The sequence below is a fragment of the Anolis carolinensis genome, chromosome 5, assembly GCF_035594765.1.
Source record: "Anolis carolinensis isolate JA03-04 chromosome 5, rAnoCar3.1.pri, whole genome shotgun sequence".
Taxonomy (NCBI): Eukaryota; Metazoa; Chordata; class Lepidosauria; order Squamata; family Dactyloidae; genus Anolis; species Anolis carolinensis.
The window spans coordinates 108,520,250-108,535,131 of NC_085845.1; the positions used below are offsets into that span (position 1 = coordinate 108,520,250).

A 14,882-nucleotide genomic window follows, 5' to 3' on the forward strand; every position below is an offset into this window, starting at 1 on the left:
TGTGATTTTCACCCAGTTGGCTGAAGTTAAAGTGAAACTCATGGAAACAAAAGATGCTCTGGAAAAATGTGTGGCTCTGCAGGATTTCAACCAAGCCTCTGTGTTGAAAGAGAGAATAACAGAGCTTGAAAGCAAAAAAAGCGATTTACTGAAAGAGGCGGAACAGCCTCAAACAAAAGAAATATGCATGGAAAAGGTATTGCGTTTTAAATTTTTTCTTTGGTCCTATTTCTTCCTTTTTAACATATTTTCTGAACATCATTTAAGAATATCAAGTAAATTATAAAGTGGTTCTAATGTTGATGTTTTTGTCATGAAATTTCATTTTCTAGTGTAATTATGTCTTACTCACATGATTACAGTTGACCCTCCACATTTGCAGGTGTGATTTTCGCAGATTTGGTTAATATGGTCTCTCTAGAATCTTTAGGCCCTGTGGTCCGGCAGTGGTCAACTTCTGCTGGGAGTTGGCCATAGAGTTGCACTGGAGGACCTAGATTTCCAGAGAGGTGTCCTCTCAAGTAGAAAAAAATAGCAGATCCATTTTCATGTGGATCCTGTGCCTCTACCCCCAGAGGGCTTACTGTATTACTAAATTAAGAAGGATTTGGGCCCCATCTACACTGCCAAATAAAATCCAAATTATTTGCTTTGAATAATATGTCAGTGTAGACTCATATAATCCAATTCAAAGCAGATACTCTGGGTTATTTTATTTGATGTTTTGTGTTATATGGCAGTGTGGATTCAGCCTAAGAAGGATCGTAAGTGCTTGCTCTTAATGTGAAACAGTTATCTGTTAAGTGTAACTATGTAGTCAATAGTTTTTAGAGGCAACTTTTGTGATGACAGGTTACCTCTTTCTAATTGTAATTTAACAATAAACAGACTGTTAATTCAGCCGAACATTGTTCACCATTTGGTTTTTAGTAATTAACTACAGTCTTTGAAATAATCTTGGGCGCAGTATATTTGAACTCAATTGTGTTGTTTTTCTTTTAAAGAATGATCCCGAAACTCTGCTGAAATGCCTGATAATGTGCAATGAACTTCTAAAACAGCTGTCCAGTTCCAAAGGATTAGGCCCAACACTGGATGGAATAATTGAATCCTTGGTAGGTGGAAAGGGAGACAGATGCTTGTCATATGGTAAAGTTGAGAATATATATCTTGATATAAACTGTGATCATAAACTAGTTCTATTCTTATGTTAGCCTTGCACGTAAGTTTGCAAAAGTTGCTGTTCCAGGCATTTTTTTTTACCAGATATACTGTCTGTCAAAATATTACTGTGCTGGTAAAGTTTAATACGCTATATACAGGCAGTCCCCGTGTTGCAAGCAACCAATTTAACACGTACTTTCTAATTAAAAATGGAAAATTCACTCCCGGAAGACTTATCATGGGAAAACGGTCTCTGCACTGAAGCTTTTTCACAATTCTTGTTTCCATGACAACCCAAATTTTTCAAAATGCAATGGTCACAGGGACAGAGACAGCAAAGTAAACACCCCGGAAATGTTAACCCTTTCCCATGCTATCCAAAGTTTAAAAAGGTATATTTTGGTTGAAGTTATATTTTAAAACATACCTGCTCCAACTGACATACAAATTCAACTTAAGAACAAACCTATAGAAGTTATCTTGTTCATAACCCAGGGACTGCCTGTATAGCTTTTCTGCCATCATAAAACAAATACAGACTCAAACAACCAGTGGGTAGAATTCATAATTAAGATGCATGAAGATGGTATAACATGTCAATTTTTCTCTCAATGAACCTAAGTGAAGACAAACATTAGGCTATCTAGCTACTGTCTTTAGATACTTTTTGGGGCAGCAACTACATGTATTCTATTGAAAGCATTGTTATCTGAGCCATGGGACATTAGCAAGAATAGTGTGAAAGGAAGCTAGGATGGGACAGAATGTCAAGACTCATTTTCTTGTCTTTTTGTATGGATGAGGTGTGAAATCATTGTTTCAATCTGTCTTCTAGATAATTCCAGGAGTTACTAATATTCATCCAGCTGTAAGAAATATGGCAGTTTTGTGTTTGAGTTGCTGTGCTCTGCAGAGCAAGGACTTTGCCAGTCAGCATCTTGCATTACTGTTGCAGGTAAAGGCTTCTGGGTTGGCTTGTATTCATGTTATCACTATTTAGCCAAGAAGCTTTATCATTTAGGGCAGTGGTTCTCAATCTTCCTAATCTCGTGCCCCCTTAATACAGTTCCTCATGTTGTGATGACCCTCAACCATAAAATTATTTTTTTTGCTACTTCATAACTGTAATTTTGTTACTGTGATGAATCATAATGTAAATATCTGATATGCGGGATGGATTTTCATTCATTGAACCAAATTTGGCATAAATACCAATACACACACATTTGAATACTGGTGGAGTTGGGGGGGGGGGGGTGATTTTATCATTGGGGCTTGTAGTTGCTGGGATTTATAGTTCACCTTCAATCAAAGAGCATTCAGAACTCCAACAGCAATGGAAGTGAAACAAACTTGGTACACAGAACTCCCATGACCAACAGAAAATACTGTAAGGGTTTGGTGGGCATTGACCTTGAGTTTTGGAGTTGTAGTTCACCTACATCCAGAGAGCACTGTGTACTCAAACAATTTGGTCATTTGGGAGTTGTAATTGCTGAGATTTATAATTAATCTACAATCAAAGAGTACTCTGAATCCAAAGGCTGGCCAATCACAGCAGGAGGAGGGAAGGATTCGCCGTCTGTTTCCAAAAAGGAAGAGAAGGACAGGCGGAGAGATCTTCAGCCTTCTCTGCCAAAGGGGTTTTTAAGACTATCATAATATGTGTTTTCTGATCATGTTTGGCGACCCCTCTGACACCCCCCATGCGACCCCTCACGGGTCCTGACCCCCAGGTTGAGAAACACTAATTTAGGGTCTTGTATTGCTCCTCCGGTGGCTCACTGTGTTAAAGCGCTGAGCTGCTGAACTTGTAGACCGAAAGGTCCCAGGTTCAAACCCGGGGAGCGGAGTGAGCGCCCGCTGTTAGCTCCAGCTTCTGCCAACCTAGCAGTTCGAAAACATGCAAATGTGAGTAGATCAATAGGTACTGCTCCGGTGGGAAGCTAACGGCGTTCCATGCAGTCATGCTGGCTACATGACCTTGGAGGTGTCTACGGACAACGCCGGCTCTTTGGCTTAGAAATGGAGATGAGCACCAACCCTCCAGAGTCGGACATGACTGGACTTAACATCAGGGGAAACCTTTACTGTTGCTCAGAGAATATTTTAAGTGGAAGGACCCATTTTGTGTTAATAAATTTGGTTCAGACTAAAAATGAATACAGAAGTGCAACATTTTCTTCAGGAACCTTTACATTTTATGGTTAGAATGTAAGAATAAGAGATATTAGTTTTATATCTTTGTGATAGGTAGTTGCAGAGTAATTGTAGATTTGGATGACATATTGATTATTTTTAGTTTCCTATTCTGTGGGAAGAACATATGCATAGAATTGAAGTTGGGAATGGATTTCCAATCTGGTTCAGGAACAAAAGAGATTAGGAAAAAGAACAAAATGAACCCTTTGAATTGTAGAAGATATTCTTATTAATTTGCCAGCTGATATATATGTTTCTGCTGAATATTCTGTCACAAGGTGGTTGGGAGCCAAACCAAGCCCTGCAAAGTTCTGTCACTACCTATTTCTTCTCTTTTAGTTTGTGCCCTCATTCTTGCTTTCTCAAATATTTCAAATGATGTTAAAATGTTACAGTGTTTATTGCTTTGAAGAGTTTTAATGTATATGTCTTCAAAATTGTTGATCTGAAGAGTTATTCTTGCTGCAAAGCAGTATATATTCCAGTTGTGCTATGTTTAGATGGCAGTATGTTTTGAGTGTGGAGTAGGATGGAGCTTGGCTACTGAATGTTTAATTTCTTGGGCAAGACTGAAAGCTTGCTCTTAGAGAGCCCCACTAGCAATGTGTGTAATAATTTCTGTGCTTAAGAATTCATACTTGGATTTTGTAGCCATGTATTAATTTAGGAGTTCACAGTCAGTGTGTATACCTCAAAACCTCTGAGTTTTAAAATCAGTGTGTATACCTCAAAACCTCTGAGGATGCCTGCCATAGATGTGAATGAAACGTCAGGAGAGAATGCTTCTGGAACATGGCCATATGCCCTGGAAAACACACAACAACTCGGTTTTAAAATCTTTATCTGAGGGGGAATAACCAAGAGAATCAGAGCCTTAGTACTGTAACTCACACAAAGGCTCTCTGTGTGTGTCCTTTCAGTGTAATCCATTTACATTTTATTTTGGGTTTCCAATAGGTTCAAAACCATGAAGTGATAAAAAGAAGGTCATTGTAAACTTTAGAATCATTTTTATTTTTACTGTATTTTTATCCTGACTTTCTCCTGATGTAGGGACTCAAGGCAGCTAACAATAACTACTATAATTTGGACAAACTTTAAAACACGTAAACTGAACAGTGCGGATGATATGTCGAGTTTATAGCTTCAGATCCAACTTGAGAATTCATCTTTCTTGTCTTTTAAAAACCACCCAGGTCTTGCAAATTGATGAAATTAAGATAAAATTCAGTGCTTTGAAGGGAATCTTTGATCAGCTAATGACATTTGGAATAGAACCATTCAAAGCAAATAAGGAAGGAAATTCCCACAATGAAAATGACAAGGATGACAATGAGACCATCAAGGAAACTGAACACAATCTACTTCAGCTTATTTCTGGATTCTTAGACAGTGAGGTAAGGCATTGAAACCAAGAAATATCAGCTTAAAGGATTAGTAAGGTCAAAGTTTTGGCACAATACTTTTCCTGGAGGTTAGGCCACATCTACACTACCCACTTAAAATGGGAAGTTGCTATGGCATTTAAATGAGGAGCACCAAGTGCAGCTCCTGAAACAGCTTCCCCTTTTGCTTTGGTTCAGCACTTAGATTACCATATCACGCGAATCTAATGCACATCCTAAGTTTGGAGAGGTCATTTTGCTTTAAAAAGTGAGCTAGATTCGAGTCAATACAGTTATTGACACGACTCAATACTACCGTGTTTCCCCGAAAATAAGACAGTGTCTTATATTAATTTTTGCTCCCAAAGATGCTCTAGGTCTTATTTTCAGGGGATGTCTTATTTTTCCATGAAGAATTCCCATTTATTGTTGAACAAATAAAATGAACATTTATTATATACTGTACAGTAGTTGTCATCACAAACCAGCATAACCAGACAAACTGTGAATCCTATCAAGAATTTCCTGTTACTACCATTATTTCCATGTACAACACTCTATGGTACATACATTTACCGATCCTGCATGCTCTGGTGTTCTGTTCGGCAGGCATGCTTCCAAACAAAACTTTTGCTAGGTCTTACTTTCAGGGGAGGCCTTATATTTAGCAATTCAGCAAAACTTCTACTAGGTCTTATTTTTTGTGGATGTCTTATTTTAGGGGAAACAGGGTATGCAATCCTGGGATTTGTAGTTTGGTGAGATATCAGCATTCTTTGGCAACAAAGGCTCAAGACCTTGTAAAACTACAGCTCCCAGGATTCCATAGCATTGAACCAAGGCAGTTAAAGTGGATTAATTGTACAGCATAGATGCACCTCAAAGATTTCTTTTCCACTGCTGGAAATATTTGGTATTCTAACACTTTAGTTTTAAAGGAAAGAATCCTAAGCAAGGAGCAAACTGTAATGCACACCTTTTTTTATCCAAATGACAAAGAGTGAGCTTTTTGCTGCTGTGCATTACATTTGCCAGCAAATACTTTTTTTTGGTTTCAGGATTTTGAAAATGGAGGTGCACATTAGATTCCATGGCACATTAGACTCAGTAGAATGAAAACCTATGAGATTACATAATGGCAACTTTTAACCAAAACTTTCCTCAGTTTTCAGAACTTCGAACAGTATCAGCTGAAGGCCTAGCCAAGCTCATGTTCATTGGGAGGCTAAGCAGTGCTAAACTCCTTTCTCGACTTATTTTGTTGTGGTACAATCCAGTAACTGAAGAAGATAATCGTCTCCGACATTCATTGGGAGTTTTCTTCCCTTTGTTTGCTTATTCAAATAGGTATGGCTTTGTTTTTCTGATATTCTGCATTTTCTTTTTTCTATATCTTAAATATTTCAAACATTTTAATTTGTGTTTGAACCAAATTTAAGTGAACAGAAGTGGAAGGACTCTTGCCATTTAGTGATGAAACATGCCTCACAATGCAATCTTACATATCTCTTCTTTTTTTGTATTGGTTTTAAAACACGTAAACTTTCAAAGCTTCAGTCAATGTTTAGCTTGATACAATTGATTTTAGTGAACATGTTAAATATATTAATATTTTCTCTTGCATATTTCAAAACTCCAGGGCTAATCAGGAGTGCTTTGAAGAGGCTTTTCTTCCAACTTTGCATATATTGTTCAATGCACCTGTAACATCACCATTGTCGGAAGTTGATATCAGTAATGTTGCTGAACTCTTAGTCGATCTGACAAGACCAAGTGGACTGAATCTGTGTACTAAAAATACCCAAAATTACCCGGTATGGTAGAAATTTATCAATGGGTTGATCTTTGTGTTTACAGTGTACATTTTGATTGTGGTAAAATGCACAGGTTTCTAGTCGTAAATGTGAAGTTATTGATGCCCCTTGCCCTTTAAAGATCTGTTAATGTCAGATTTTTCTGATACTTGCAGCAGTTTAATACAATGATGGCAGAAAATAGATACACGCGTGTAACCATTGCACCAGCCCGTGTCATTCAGTGGGGTTGTCTTGAATGATTAGGGGTCTCCTATATTGTGCCCCACAAGGAGGAAACATAGACTGCTGTGAAAAATTTGCACAACACAGTGGATTCTCTGTAGAAACTGTTTCCAGCTCCCTTCCAGATACTGAAAGATGCAATTGTTCAAATTCTTACTCCATATGGTGTATGGCAACAATAGAGGTTATAGAATCGTAGGATCACGGAGTTGGAAGATACCTCATTGGCCATCCAGTCCAACCCCCCGCCAAGAAGCAGGAAAATTGCATTCAAAGCACTCCCTACAGATGGCCATCCAGCCTCTGTTTAAAAGCCTCCAAGGAAGGAACCTCCACCATACTCTGGGGCAGAGAATTCCACTGCCGAATAGCTCTCACAGTTAGGAAGTTCTTCCTAATGTTCAGGTGGAATCTCCTTTTCTGTAGTTTGAAGCCATTGTTCTGCGTCCTAGTCTCCAGGGCAGCAGAAAACAAGCCTGCTCCCTCCACCCTATGTCTTCACCTCACATATTTATACATGGCTATCATGTCTCCTCTCAGCCTTCCTTTCTACAGGCTAAACATGACCAGCTCTTTAAGCTGCTCCTCATAGGGCTTGTTCTCCATACCCTTGATCATTTTAATCACCCTTCTCTGGACACATTCCAGCTTGTCAACGTCTCCCTTCAGTTGCGGTGGCCAGAATTGGACACAGTGTGACTCCAAGTGTGGTCTGACCAAGACAGAGTAGAGGGGTAGCATGACTTCTGTGGATCTAGATATTATACTCCTATTTATGCAAGTCAAAATCACATTGGCTTTTTAACCTGCTACATGACATTGTAGGCTCATGTTTAACTTGTTGTCCACTAGAACTCGAAGATCTTTTTCACACGTACTGCTGCTGAGCCAGGTGTCCCCCATTCTGTATCTTTGCATTTTATTTTTTCTGCCTAAGCGGAATATCTTGCATTTGTCCCTGTTGAACTTCATTTCGTTAGTTTCGGCCTACCTCTCTACAGTTAAGTATCAGCTATCCCTCCCAATTTGGTGTCATCTGCAAATGTGATGATCATGCTTCTACCCTTCATCTAAGGTCGTGGCAAGCCCTGGCTGCAAGGCTCACATTCTTTGGGCTCCCGCACCTCTGGAAATCCCATCAGCTGCCTGCGTCCACCTTCAAGTGGAATGAGTGAGCAAGAGTGCTACATTTCATTCCAGTGTCCCAGCGAAAGTACTCATCATCTTATGAACAACACTATAGGAATGCTGCTGTTGCCAATCAGAGGCAGCTCTATGAGAACATTGGGGGGGGGGGGTGTTGTTTAGGACCAAACGGTTTGCTTGGCTTGTTGTGGAAACGAGCAGTAGGGTTGGGTGCCATCCATACACTTAAGGCACCAAACCCAAAACTCTGGACAACCTGTCCCAGTGGCTTCATATAGATGGTAAATAGTGTAGGGGGATGAACCCAGTCTTGAGGGATGCCTTAGGCTAACGGTCCCCAACACCACCACCTGTGTTTGTCCCCCGAGTCCCGTGCCAGCAAAGTGACCCCGCAGGATACCATAGTTGAAAGTATCAAAAGCTGCTGAGTGGTCCTGTGAACAGGGACACACTCCTTTGTCTATCTCCCAACCTAGATCATCGACTAAGGTATTCGAAGCTGTCGGTGTCCCATCATCAGGCCTAAAATCAGATTGATATGGATTTAAATAATCCGTCTCATCCAGACACCCTGGACCTAGGAAGTCACCACACACTCTGGAACAGGGGTCCTCAAACTTTTTAAAGCAGAGTGCTGATTCATTGTCCCTCAAATTGTTGGGAGGCTGGACTATAGTTTGAAAAAATATGAATGAATTCCTGTGCACACTGAACATGTTTTATTTGTAGTGCAAAAGAGAGAGAAAGAAAAATACAATATTTAAAATGAACAACAATTTTAACCAACATACATGCCAGCATTTCAATGGGAAGTGTGGATCTGCTTTTGGTTGATGAGATAATCAAATTTATTAGGATTGTTGTTATGTGCCTTTCAGACTTAGAGCTGGGCAACCCTAAGTTTAAAGTTTAGATCTCCTCTTCCAATTGCTACACTCCACTGGCTCTTGGAATGCTGTACTTGATCCTTTTTGTTTTTAAAAATGTTCTATAATGCTTAAATTAATAGTGACTTAATATGATGACTTAATCATTTTTAACTTGGGGAGTCCATATTGAGAGAAATATTAAACAAAAGACAGGCTATAATGAAGTTGCAGAAAAATATTCAAGATATAATAAATAATTTTTCCTGAAATGATGTGTTGCCAAAAACTACAACATTACTTTGGCTTTTTCAGGGTTTGACAGCTCATGATAATTTAGCACTAAAATTATGCAATGAAATTTTGAAGGATCCAACTGCTCCAGATGTCCGTATCTATACAAAATCTCTGAGTTCTTTAGAACTCAATAAAGATTTTTCAAAAGATCTTCTAGTCCTGCTTGATGAGGTCCATGAGGTAAGAAAAGTCTTACTTCTTTTTCTTAACATGTTTAATTATTGCAAAAATTTTGTGCTATTGCAGGTCTAAGATGGAAAAAATGCCTTACGTGTGTGTGTGTGTGTGTGTGTGATAAAGATATATCTACAGGCAGTCTTCAAGTTATGAATAAAATAGGTTCTGTAGGTTTGTTCTTATGTTGAATTTCTATTTAAGTCTGAACAGATACTTTTTAAAAGTTTAACTCCAGCCAAAAATATATTTTAACTTGTAAATAGCATAGGAAAGGGTTAACATCTCTGTGGTGTTTGTTTTGCTGTCTGTGTTGTTCAGACTATTTCACCTCACTTTCTGTCCCTGTGATAATTGGATTTTGAAAAATTTGGGAAAACTAAGAGTGAGATGTAAGTCAGATGTTTGCTTCTTGGTCTGTACAATTAAACCCTACTTTAAAGATTTAAGATTTAACAATCGATTTTACTTCTGCAGAAAGTGAAAGATAAAGCATGCTTAAGAATGATTGAAAAAGTGAAGAGCAACTTAAATGGGGGAAACCCTCTCAATGGGGATATTTCTGGAGTGTCACAGGAAAGCAATTCTTCTCAAGTATCTCGAGACACTGGTGGTACCATCATTGTTCATGACAGTGACAGAACCTCTGACCCCAATGATCAATCTGAAGAAGGTAAAGTAGAGCACTGACTTTAGTGTGTTTTAAGAATTCTTTACATTGGCCAGGCATAACCATAGCAAGAATGATGAAAGTTGCTGATCACCAACTTTGTTTAGCCCAGTGATTTTCAAGCTTTTTTTGACCAGGTACTACCCTCCAATGTTAGTACCAAAAGTGTTACAAATCAGTTTTTGGTCAACTTTAGATTTGGTTTGGTTATTTGGGATGCTGATTCAGAAAACTGCATTGGATAGACCACATCAGCTCTAGTTCTGATACAGATCATATGCCATCCAGTAGTTGCCATCTGTTCGCCCACAGAAAACAATATTTAATAATCTAGAGCTGATGTGGTCTATTCAATGCTATTTTCTGTATCGGCACCCCAAATAAGCCCAGGAACAGGCCTAAAAGCGAAGACATCAAAGCACCCCCACTTCGAGGTGTCAAATAGAATGGCTCTCCTCAGGGGGAGGGAGGAGAAGCAGCAGTCAGGAGGCTTGTTGTCACACCTTTCGTAGGTAGTCAGCCTCTCCCTTCTTGACATTCCTATTGCCTCGTCACTATAAGAGGGTTTCGTGAAACCAAGAACTAAAATATGGTCCACGACCTCACTGTTACTACACTTTTGCAACAAGAGCAACTGGTCATAGAATCATAGAATAGTAAAGTTGGAAGAGACCTCATGGGCCATGTATAAATATGTGAGAGGAAGTCATAGGGAGGAGGGAGCAAGCTTGTTTTCTGCTGCCCTGCAGACTAGGACGCAGAACAATGGCTTCAAACTACAGGAAAGGAGATTTCACCTGAACCTCAGGAAGAACTTCCTCACTGTGAGAGCTGTTCGGCAGTAGAACTCTCTGCCCCGGACTGTGGTGGAGGCTCCTTCTTTGGAGGCTTTTAAGCAGAGGCTGGATGGCCATCTGTCGGGGGTGCTTTCATGCTTCTTGGCAGGGGGTTGGGACTGGATGGCCCATGAGGTCTCTTCCAACTCTACTGTTCTATGATTCTATGATCAGTTGCTCTTGTTTCAAAAGTGTAGTAACAGTGAGACCGTGGACCATATTTTAGTTCTTGGGGACCACAGGTTGGGAACCACTGGTTTAGCCAGAGAGAGCACACCATTCTTGTACTTCCATTCTCCATCATGAGTGCCATTTCTTTGCTTTAAAAGTAGGGTATAATTCTAAGTAGACTGCATCTAGAAAAGTCTTTCTGTATTGGTATATCACAGGAGAATTATGTATGTTGCAATGGTACGATCCTTATGGAATTTTGTTTCCCAACCTAAGGGCCATGATACTAAACATACTTTTGTAGGAAATAGAACAAATTTATTGCAATAATCCTGACTGCTACAAATTCTTTTATTGCTCATTGATACAGCAAATAAAGAAACTGCTCCACCTACGGAAGAGACAGAGAACACAGCCACAAAGTCAAGGTCTGTAAGGAGCAAAGCCGTGAAAGGTATGTGATGTTTTTAAAAAAATAAATATTGTAATTATTTGTGACATCATGTGAATAAGTGTTTATTTTTAAAAAACAATATTTGGGAATTAAAAATGTTGATAGTTATGCTTTTTGAAATACTCAGCATTATAGTCTTTGGTTTGCCAGCAATTTTATACTAATTTGTTACCTGTATTTATCAGGGATATAATGTGACATAAATATAAACAATAAACTGCAAGCATTCTGTTCAGTGCTCTCAACTGTGTCAATGGTATGTCTACCTGTTTTCTGATACAGTATTGATGCAATTCATTTGATATCAGCCACTCTAATCCATTCTTTAAAAGCCCCTTAATTAAGTTCCCCAGATCCATTGGTCACGTAGGTTACAGGAAACCACATTTGTATTGCTTTTTTATATTCTCTGAGTGGCAATAGAGCTTTGAGGGTACCCTTAGAACAGTGGTTCTCAACCTGTGGGTCCCCAAATATTTTGGCCTTCAACTCCCACAAATCCTAACAGTTGGTAAACTGGCTGGGATTTCTAAGAGTTGTAGGCCAAAACACCTGGGGACCCACAGGTTGAGAACCACTGTCTTAGACGGTCTGACCAAAGTACTCCAATAATACTAATGTGGCAGGTACAGCAAATGCAGTGGCTCTTTCTAACAGAATTGCATCAGAAGAGAGAGAAGCATGGAAATATGGTGGAATAACCAACTCTGTGATTAAAGGATAGCCTTGATGAAATAAAATAAAATTCATTATTTCTAGGTGCAAGAGAGATTCAAGCAAAAACTGTTCCCAGAAGAAGAGCTTGTAGAACTGCAGACTCTGGAAGCGAAAGGTAATTTTTATGTGAGCAAAGATGGTTTCTGCTGCTCTGTTTTGATTGGATGAATTAAATGCTTTTACCTATACACTCCAAATTATTTTCTCTTTCTCTTTACAAGGAAGGTTATTAGTTAACTAACCTGCTTGGTCATTTGCTTGCATTAAAGATATGCAGTCCATGTTTCTGGCCCCAGATGTGGCCTTCGGATTCTCCCCGTGAGAGTGAACATGCCACAGCCACATCCCCCTCACCATTCAGCTGATTACCTGGATGGTGGAGGAAAACTGCTCTTTTTATAATTTTTGATTGCTGTAAACATCACTTCCAATCAAAATGGTCAGTGGGCAGAAGAGGTTTTAATCTCCCCATAAAATGAATGGTGTGTAGCCTGCATTCTTTGGACTGTGTGTGCAGGGTGTTTTTTTTTTTTGGGGGGGGGGGGGGACCTAATTCTATTATTCTGCACTTCTATACTGAGAAAAAACTGGTGGTTTTGGGGATGAATTTTTTGCTCCTGGGGTTGATCAAAACCAGGGTAATCCTATTTTATGGCCAGAAAAAAGGATGCTTTCTTTGCAAAAACTAAGGGCTATAAAGCAGCACTTTTTCTACCCTAGATCTAGCCAGTGCCAAAGAAGACATGGGGCAAATATCCATGCCTCTCTCTGTGGTAGAAACATCACCACCTAATCCTTTGGGAACCGCTCTTCCAGTGCAAACAGGGCAACTGTACAGATCCATCCATGGCACCTGGCGGTGGTTCTGCCCAGTTTCACTTTCATTGCCCTTGTTACTGCTATAACTACAGCTGCTATTCCTACTTCACAGCCTGGGATGGATTCTGATGGTCAAGCCTTTTGATAGTCCTGCTTTGTTTATTAGCAAGATGAAGAAATTAGCACTATGGGAGGCATTTCCTGTTAATAAATGTGCAGTCATAACATTTGTGGGAGACAGTTTGCATTTGGTGGTGAGCTTACAGGAGGAAGGGCAGGTGTAAGACCCAGTGTACTTATTCAAATTAAAAAACTGCTATAAGGAGCCGTAGTGGCGCAGTGGGTTAAAGCCTTGTGCCGGCTGGACTACTGGGTTGGGTTGGGTTGTTTACCTGAAGGTTGCTGGTTCGGATCTGTGAAGCGGGGTGAGCTCCCATCTGTCAGCTCCAGCTTAAGGGGACATGAGAGGCCTCCCAGAAGGGTGGTAACACATCTAGGCGTCCCCTGGGCAACATCTCTGTAGACAACTAATTCTCTCACAGTATGTTCTCAAGTCGCTTCTCATACAATAAAAAAAACCTGTTGTTTTCATTAGCAATCTTGATTGTGTGTGTATCTAAAGCTAGAACTAATAAATGATTTAAAGCTGATGGTTAACCAGCTAGAATTCTTTAGTTAAATGATGACAGTGTAAATGCACAAAGGTATGTGTCTGCACATATACAACTGAGAAGTTATTTTAGTGCTTTTGATTTCTAATGATTTCTGATATGTTTAGAACTCAGGCATAGCTTTAATTATACTATGCTCAAATACACTCAGTAGATATATTTTAGAGCTCTCTTTTTGTTAATTTACTTTAGATCTTCAAATGTACTATAGTGGCTAAAGAAGAGGTTTGGTGTTGGAAGTGAGCATTAGGGTGGTCTGGAACGGAGCAGGGATTCTTGACTAGGTCAAATTATAGGAGGAGGAAGAAACATGAGAATGTAGCAGGTCAAGAGGATGGGAAGTGATAGTGATGTGTTTTGGAAGAGAAATGGGCACAAAGAGGGGCAGTAGTACCTGTGATCTGAATCTTTTATACCAATTTGTAATGAGCAGTCAAACAATTAGGGACAGGAAATACTCTAATTTCAAAACAATGGTATGTATATATGGCATCTAATTCATTTTTCTTCAGCAGTGAAGAAGTTCACCAGGCTGTTTCAGTGACAAGTTCAAGACCATCCCGCCGAGCCAAAACAGCTGCTCTTGGGAAAACAAGGAAGAATCTTTCTCATTTTCTAGACACAGAATGAAGTGATTAGTTGAAAAGGAGACCAATGGCGTTCCTCTGCTTGATCTCTCAGATTGCCTCCCTTTTCTTTTCCTTCACAAAGACAGGACCTCTGGATTCAGAATTTCCAAGCGGAAATATTTGCTCTTGTATTATCCTTTTTTTTTACTCATGTTAATTCAGATGGTTTATTTTTTAAATAAATAAATCTGTACTACACACTGTGGGTGTTTCATAATCACACCTTCATATTACCCTGGTTTTGCAACACATCTAGCTTAATTCAAAGCTGTATCACCATTTTGCATTGTGGCACAAGCGGAAAGCTGCCTTTGGACCTCAGTTGAGTATTACCATGGAAAATGTATTTAATCTTGCAAATGTACACATGCAATTGAAGGTAGACTTTTAAAAGAGAATAAATAAAATATATTTCTTACTTATAACATTTAAGGTGTGAAGATTATTTTGGTTTTGGAGGCTGAGGAGAGGGAAGAGAAGGTTGAGTAAAGGGGAAAACCTTTACCTTTCCTATGAATATCAAAATGAATTGGGATCATTCAGCCTGAATTGTTCAGGCTTCCAATTGGATTGGATTTACCTGTATTGGAGCTGAAGAGGCATGAACCAGTTCAGAGATTTAAAAAAATAAGTGGAAAAGGC

At 39.3% G+C, this 14,882-nt stretch overlaps 1 protein-coding gene across 3 annotated transcripts in view; it reads left to right on the top strand.

Annotated features, from left to right (window-relative positions):
• The window catches only part of ncapg (non-SMC condensin I complex subunit G), a 33,852-nt gene extending 19,185 nt beyond the window's left edge, over positions 1-14,667 (top strand). For 2 of the 3 annotated variants that reach the window (XM_003221347.4, XM_062982123.1), the window contains 11 exons: positions 17-196; positions 1,005-1,115; positions 2,000-2,119; positions 4,563-4,763; positions 5,917-6,098; positions 6,391-6,565; positions 9,118-9,279; positions 9,751-9,946; positions 11,321-11,404; positions 12,164-12,236; positions 14,124-14,667. In XM_003221347.4, the coding sequence (XP_003221395.1) occupies positions 17-196; positions 1,005-1,115; positions 2,000-2,119; positions 4,563-4,763; positions 5,917-6,098; positions 6,391-6,565; positions 9,118-9,279; positions 9,751-9,946; positions 11,321-11,404; positions 12,164-12,236; positions 14,124-14,241 (1,602 nt within the window). In that variant the 3' untranslated portion in view covers positions 14,242-14,667. The remainder of the gene's footprint in view (positions 1-16; positions 197-1,004; positions 1,116-1,999; positions 2,120-4,562; positions 4,764-5,916; positions 6,099-6,390; positions 6,566-9,117; positions 9,280-9,750; positions 9,947-11,320; positions 11,405-12,163; positions 12,237-14,123) is intronic. The other variant, XM_008111299.3, reaches the window with a different exon arrangement.
• Positions 14,668-14,882: the final 215 nt, after the last annotated feature.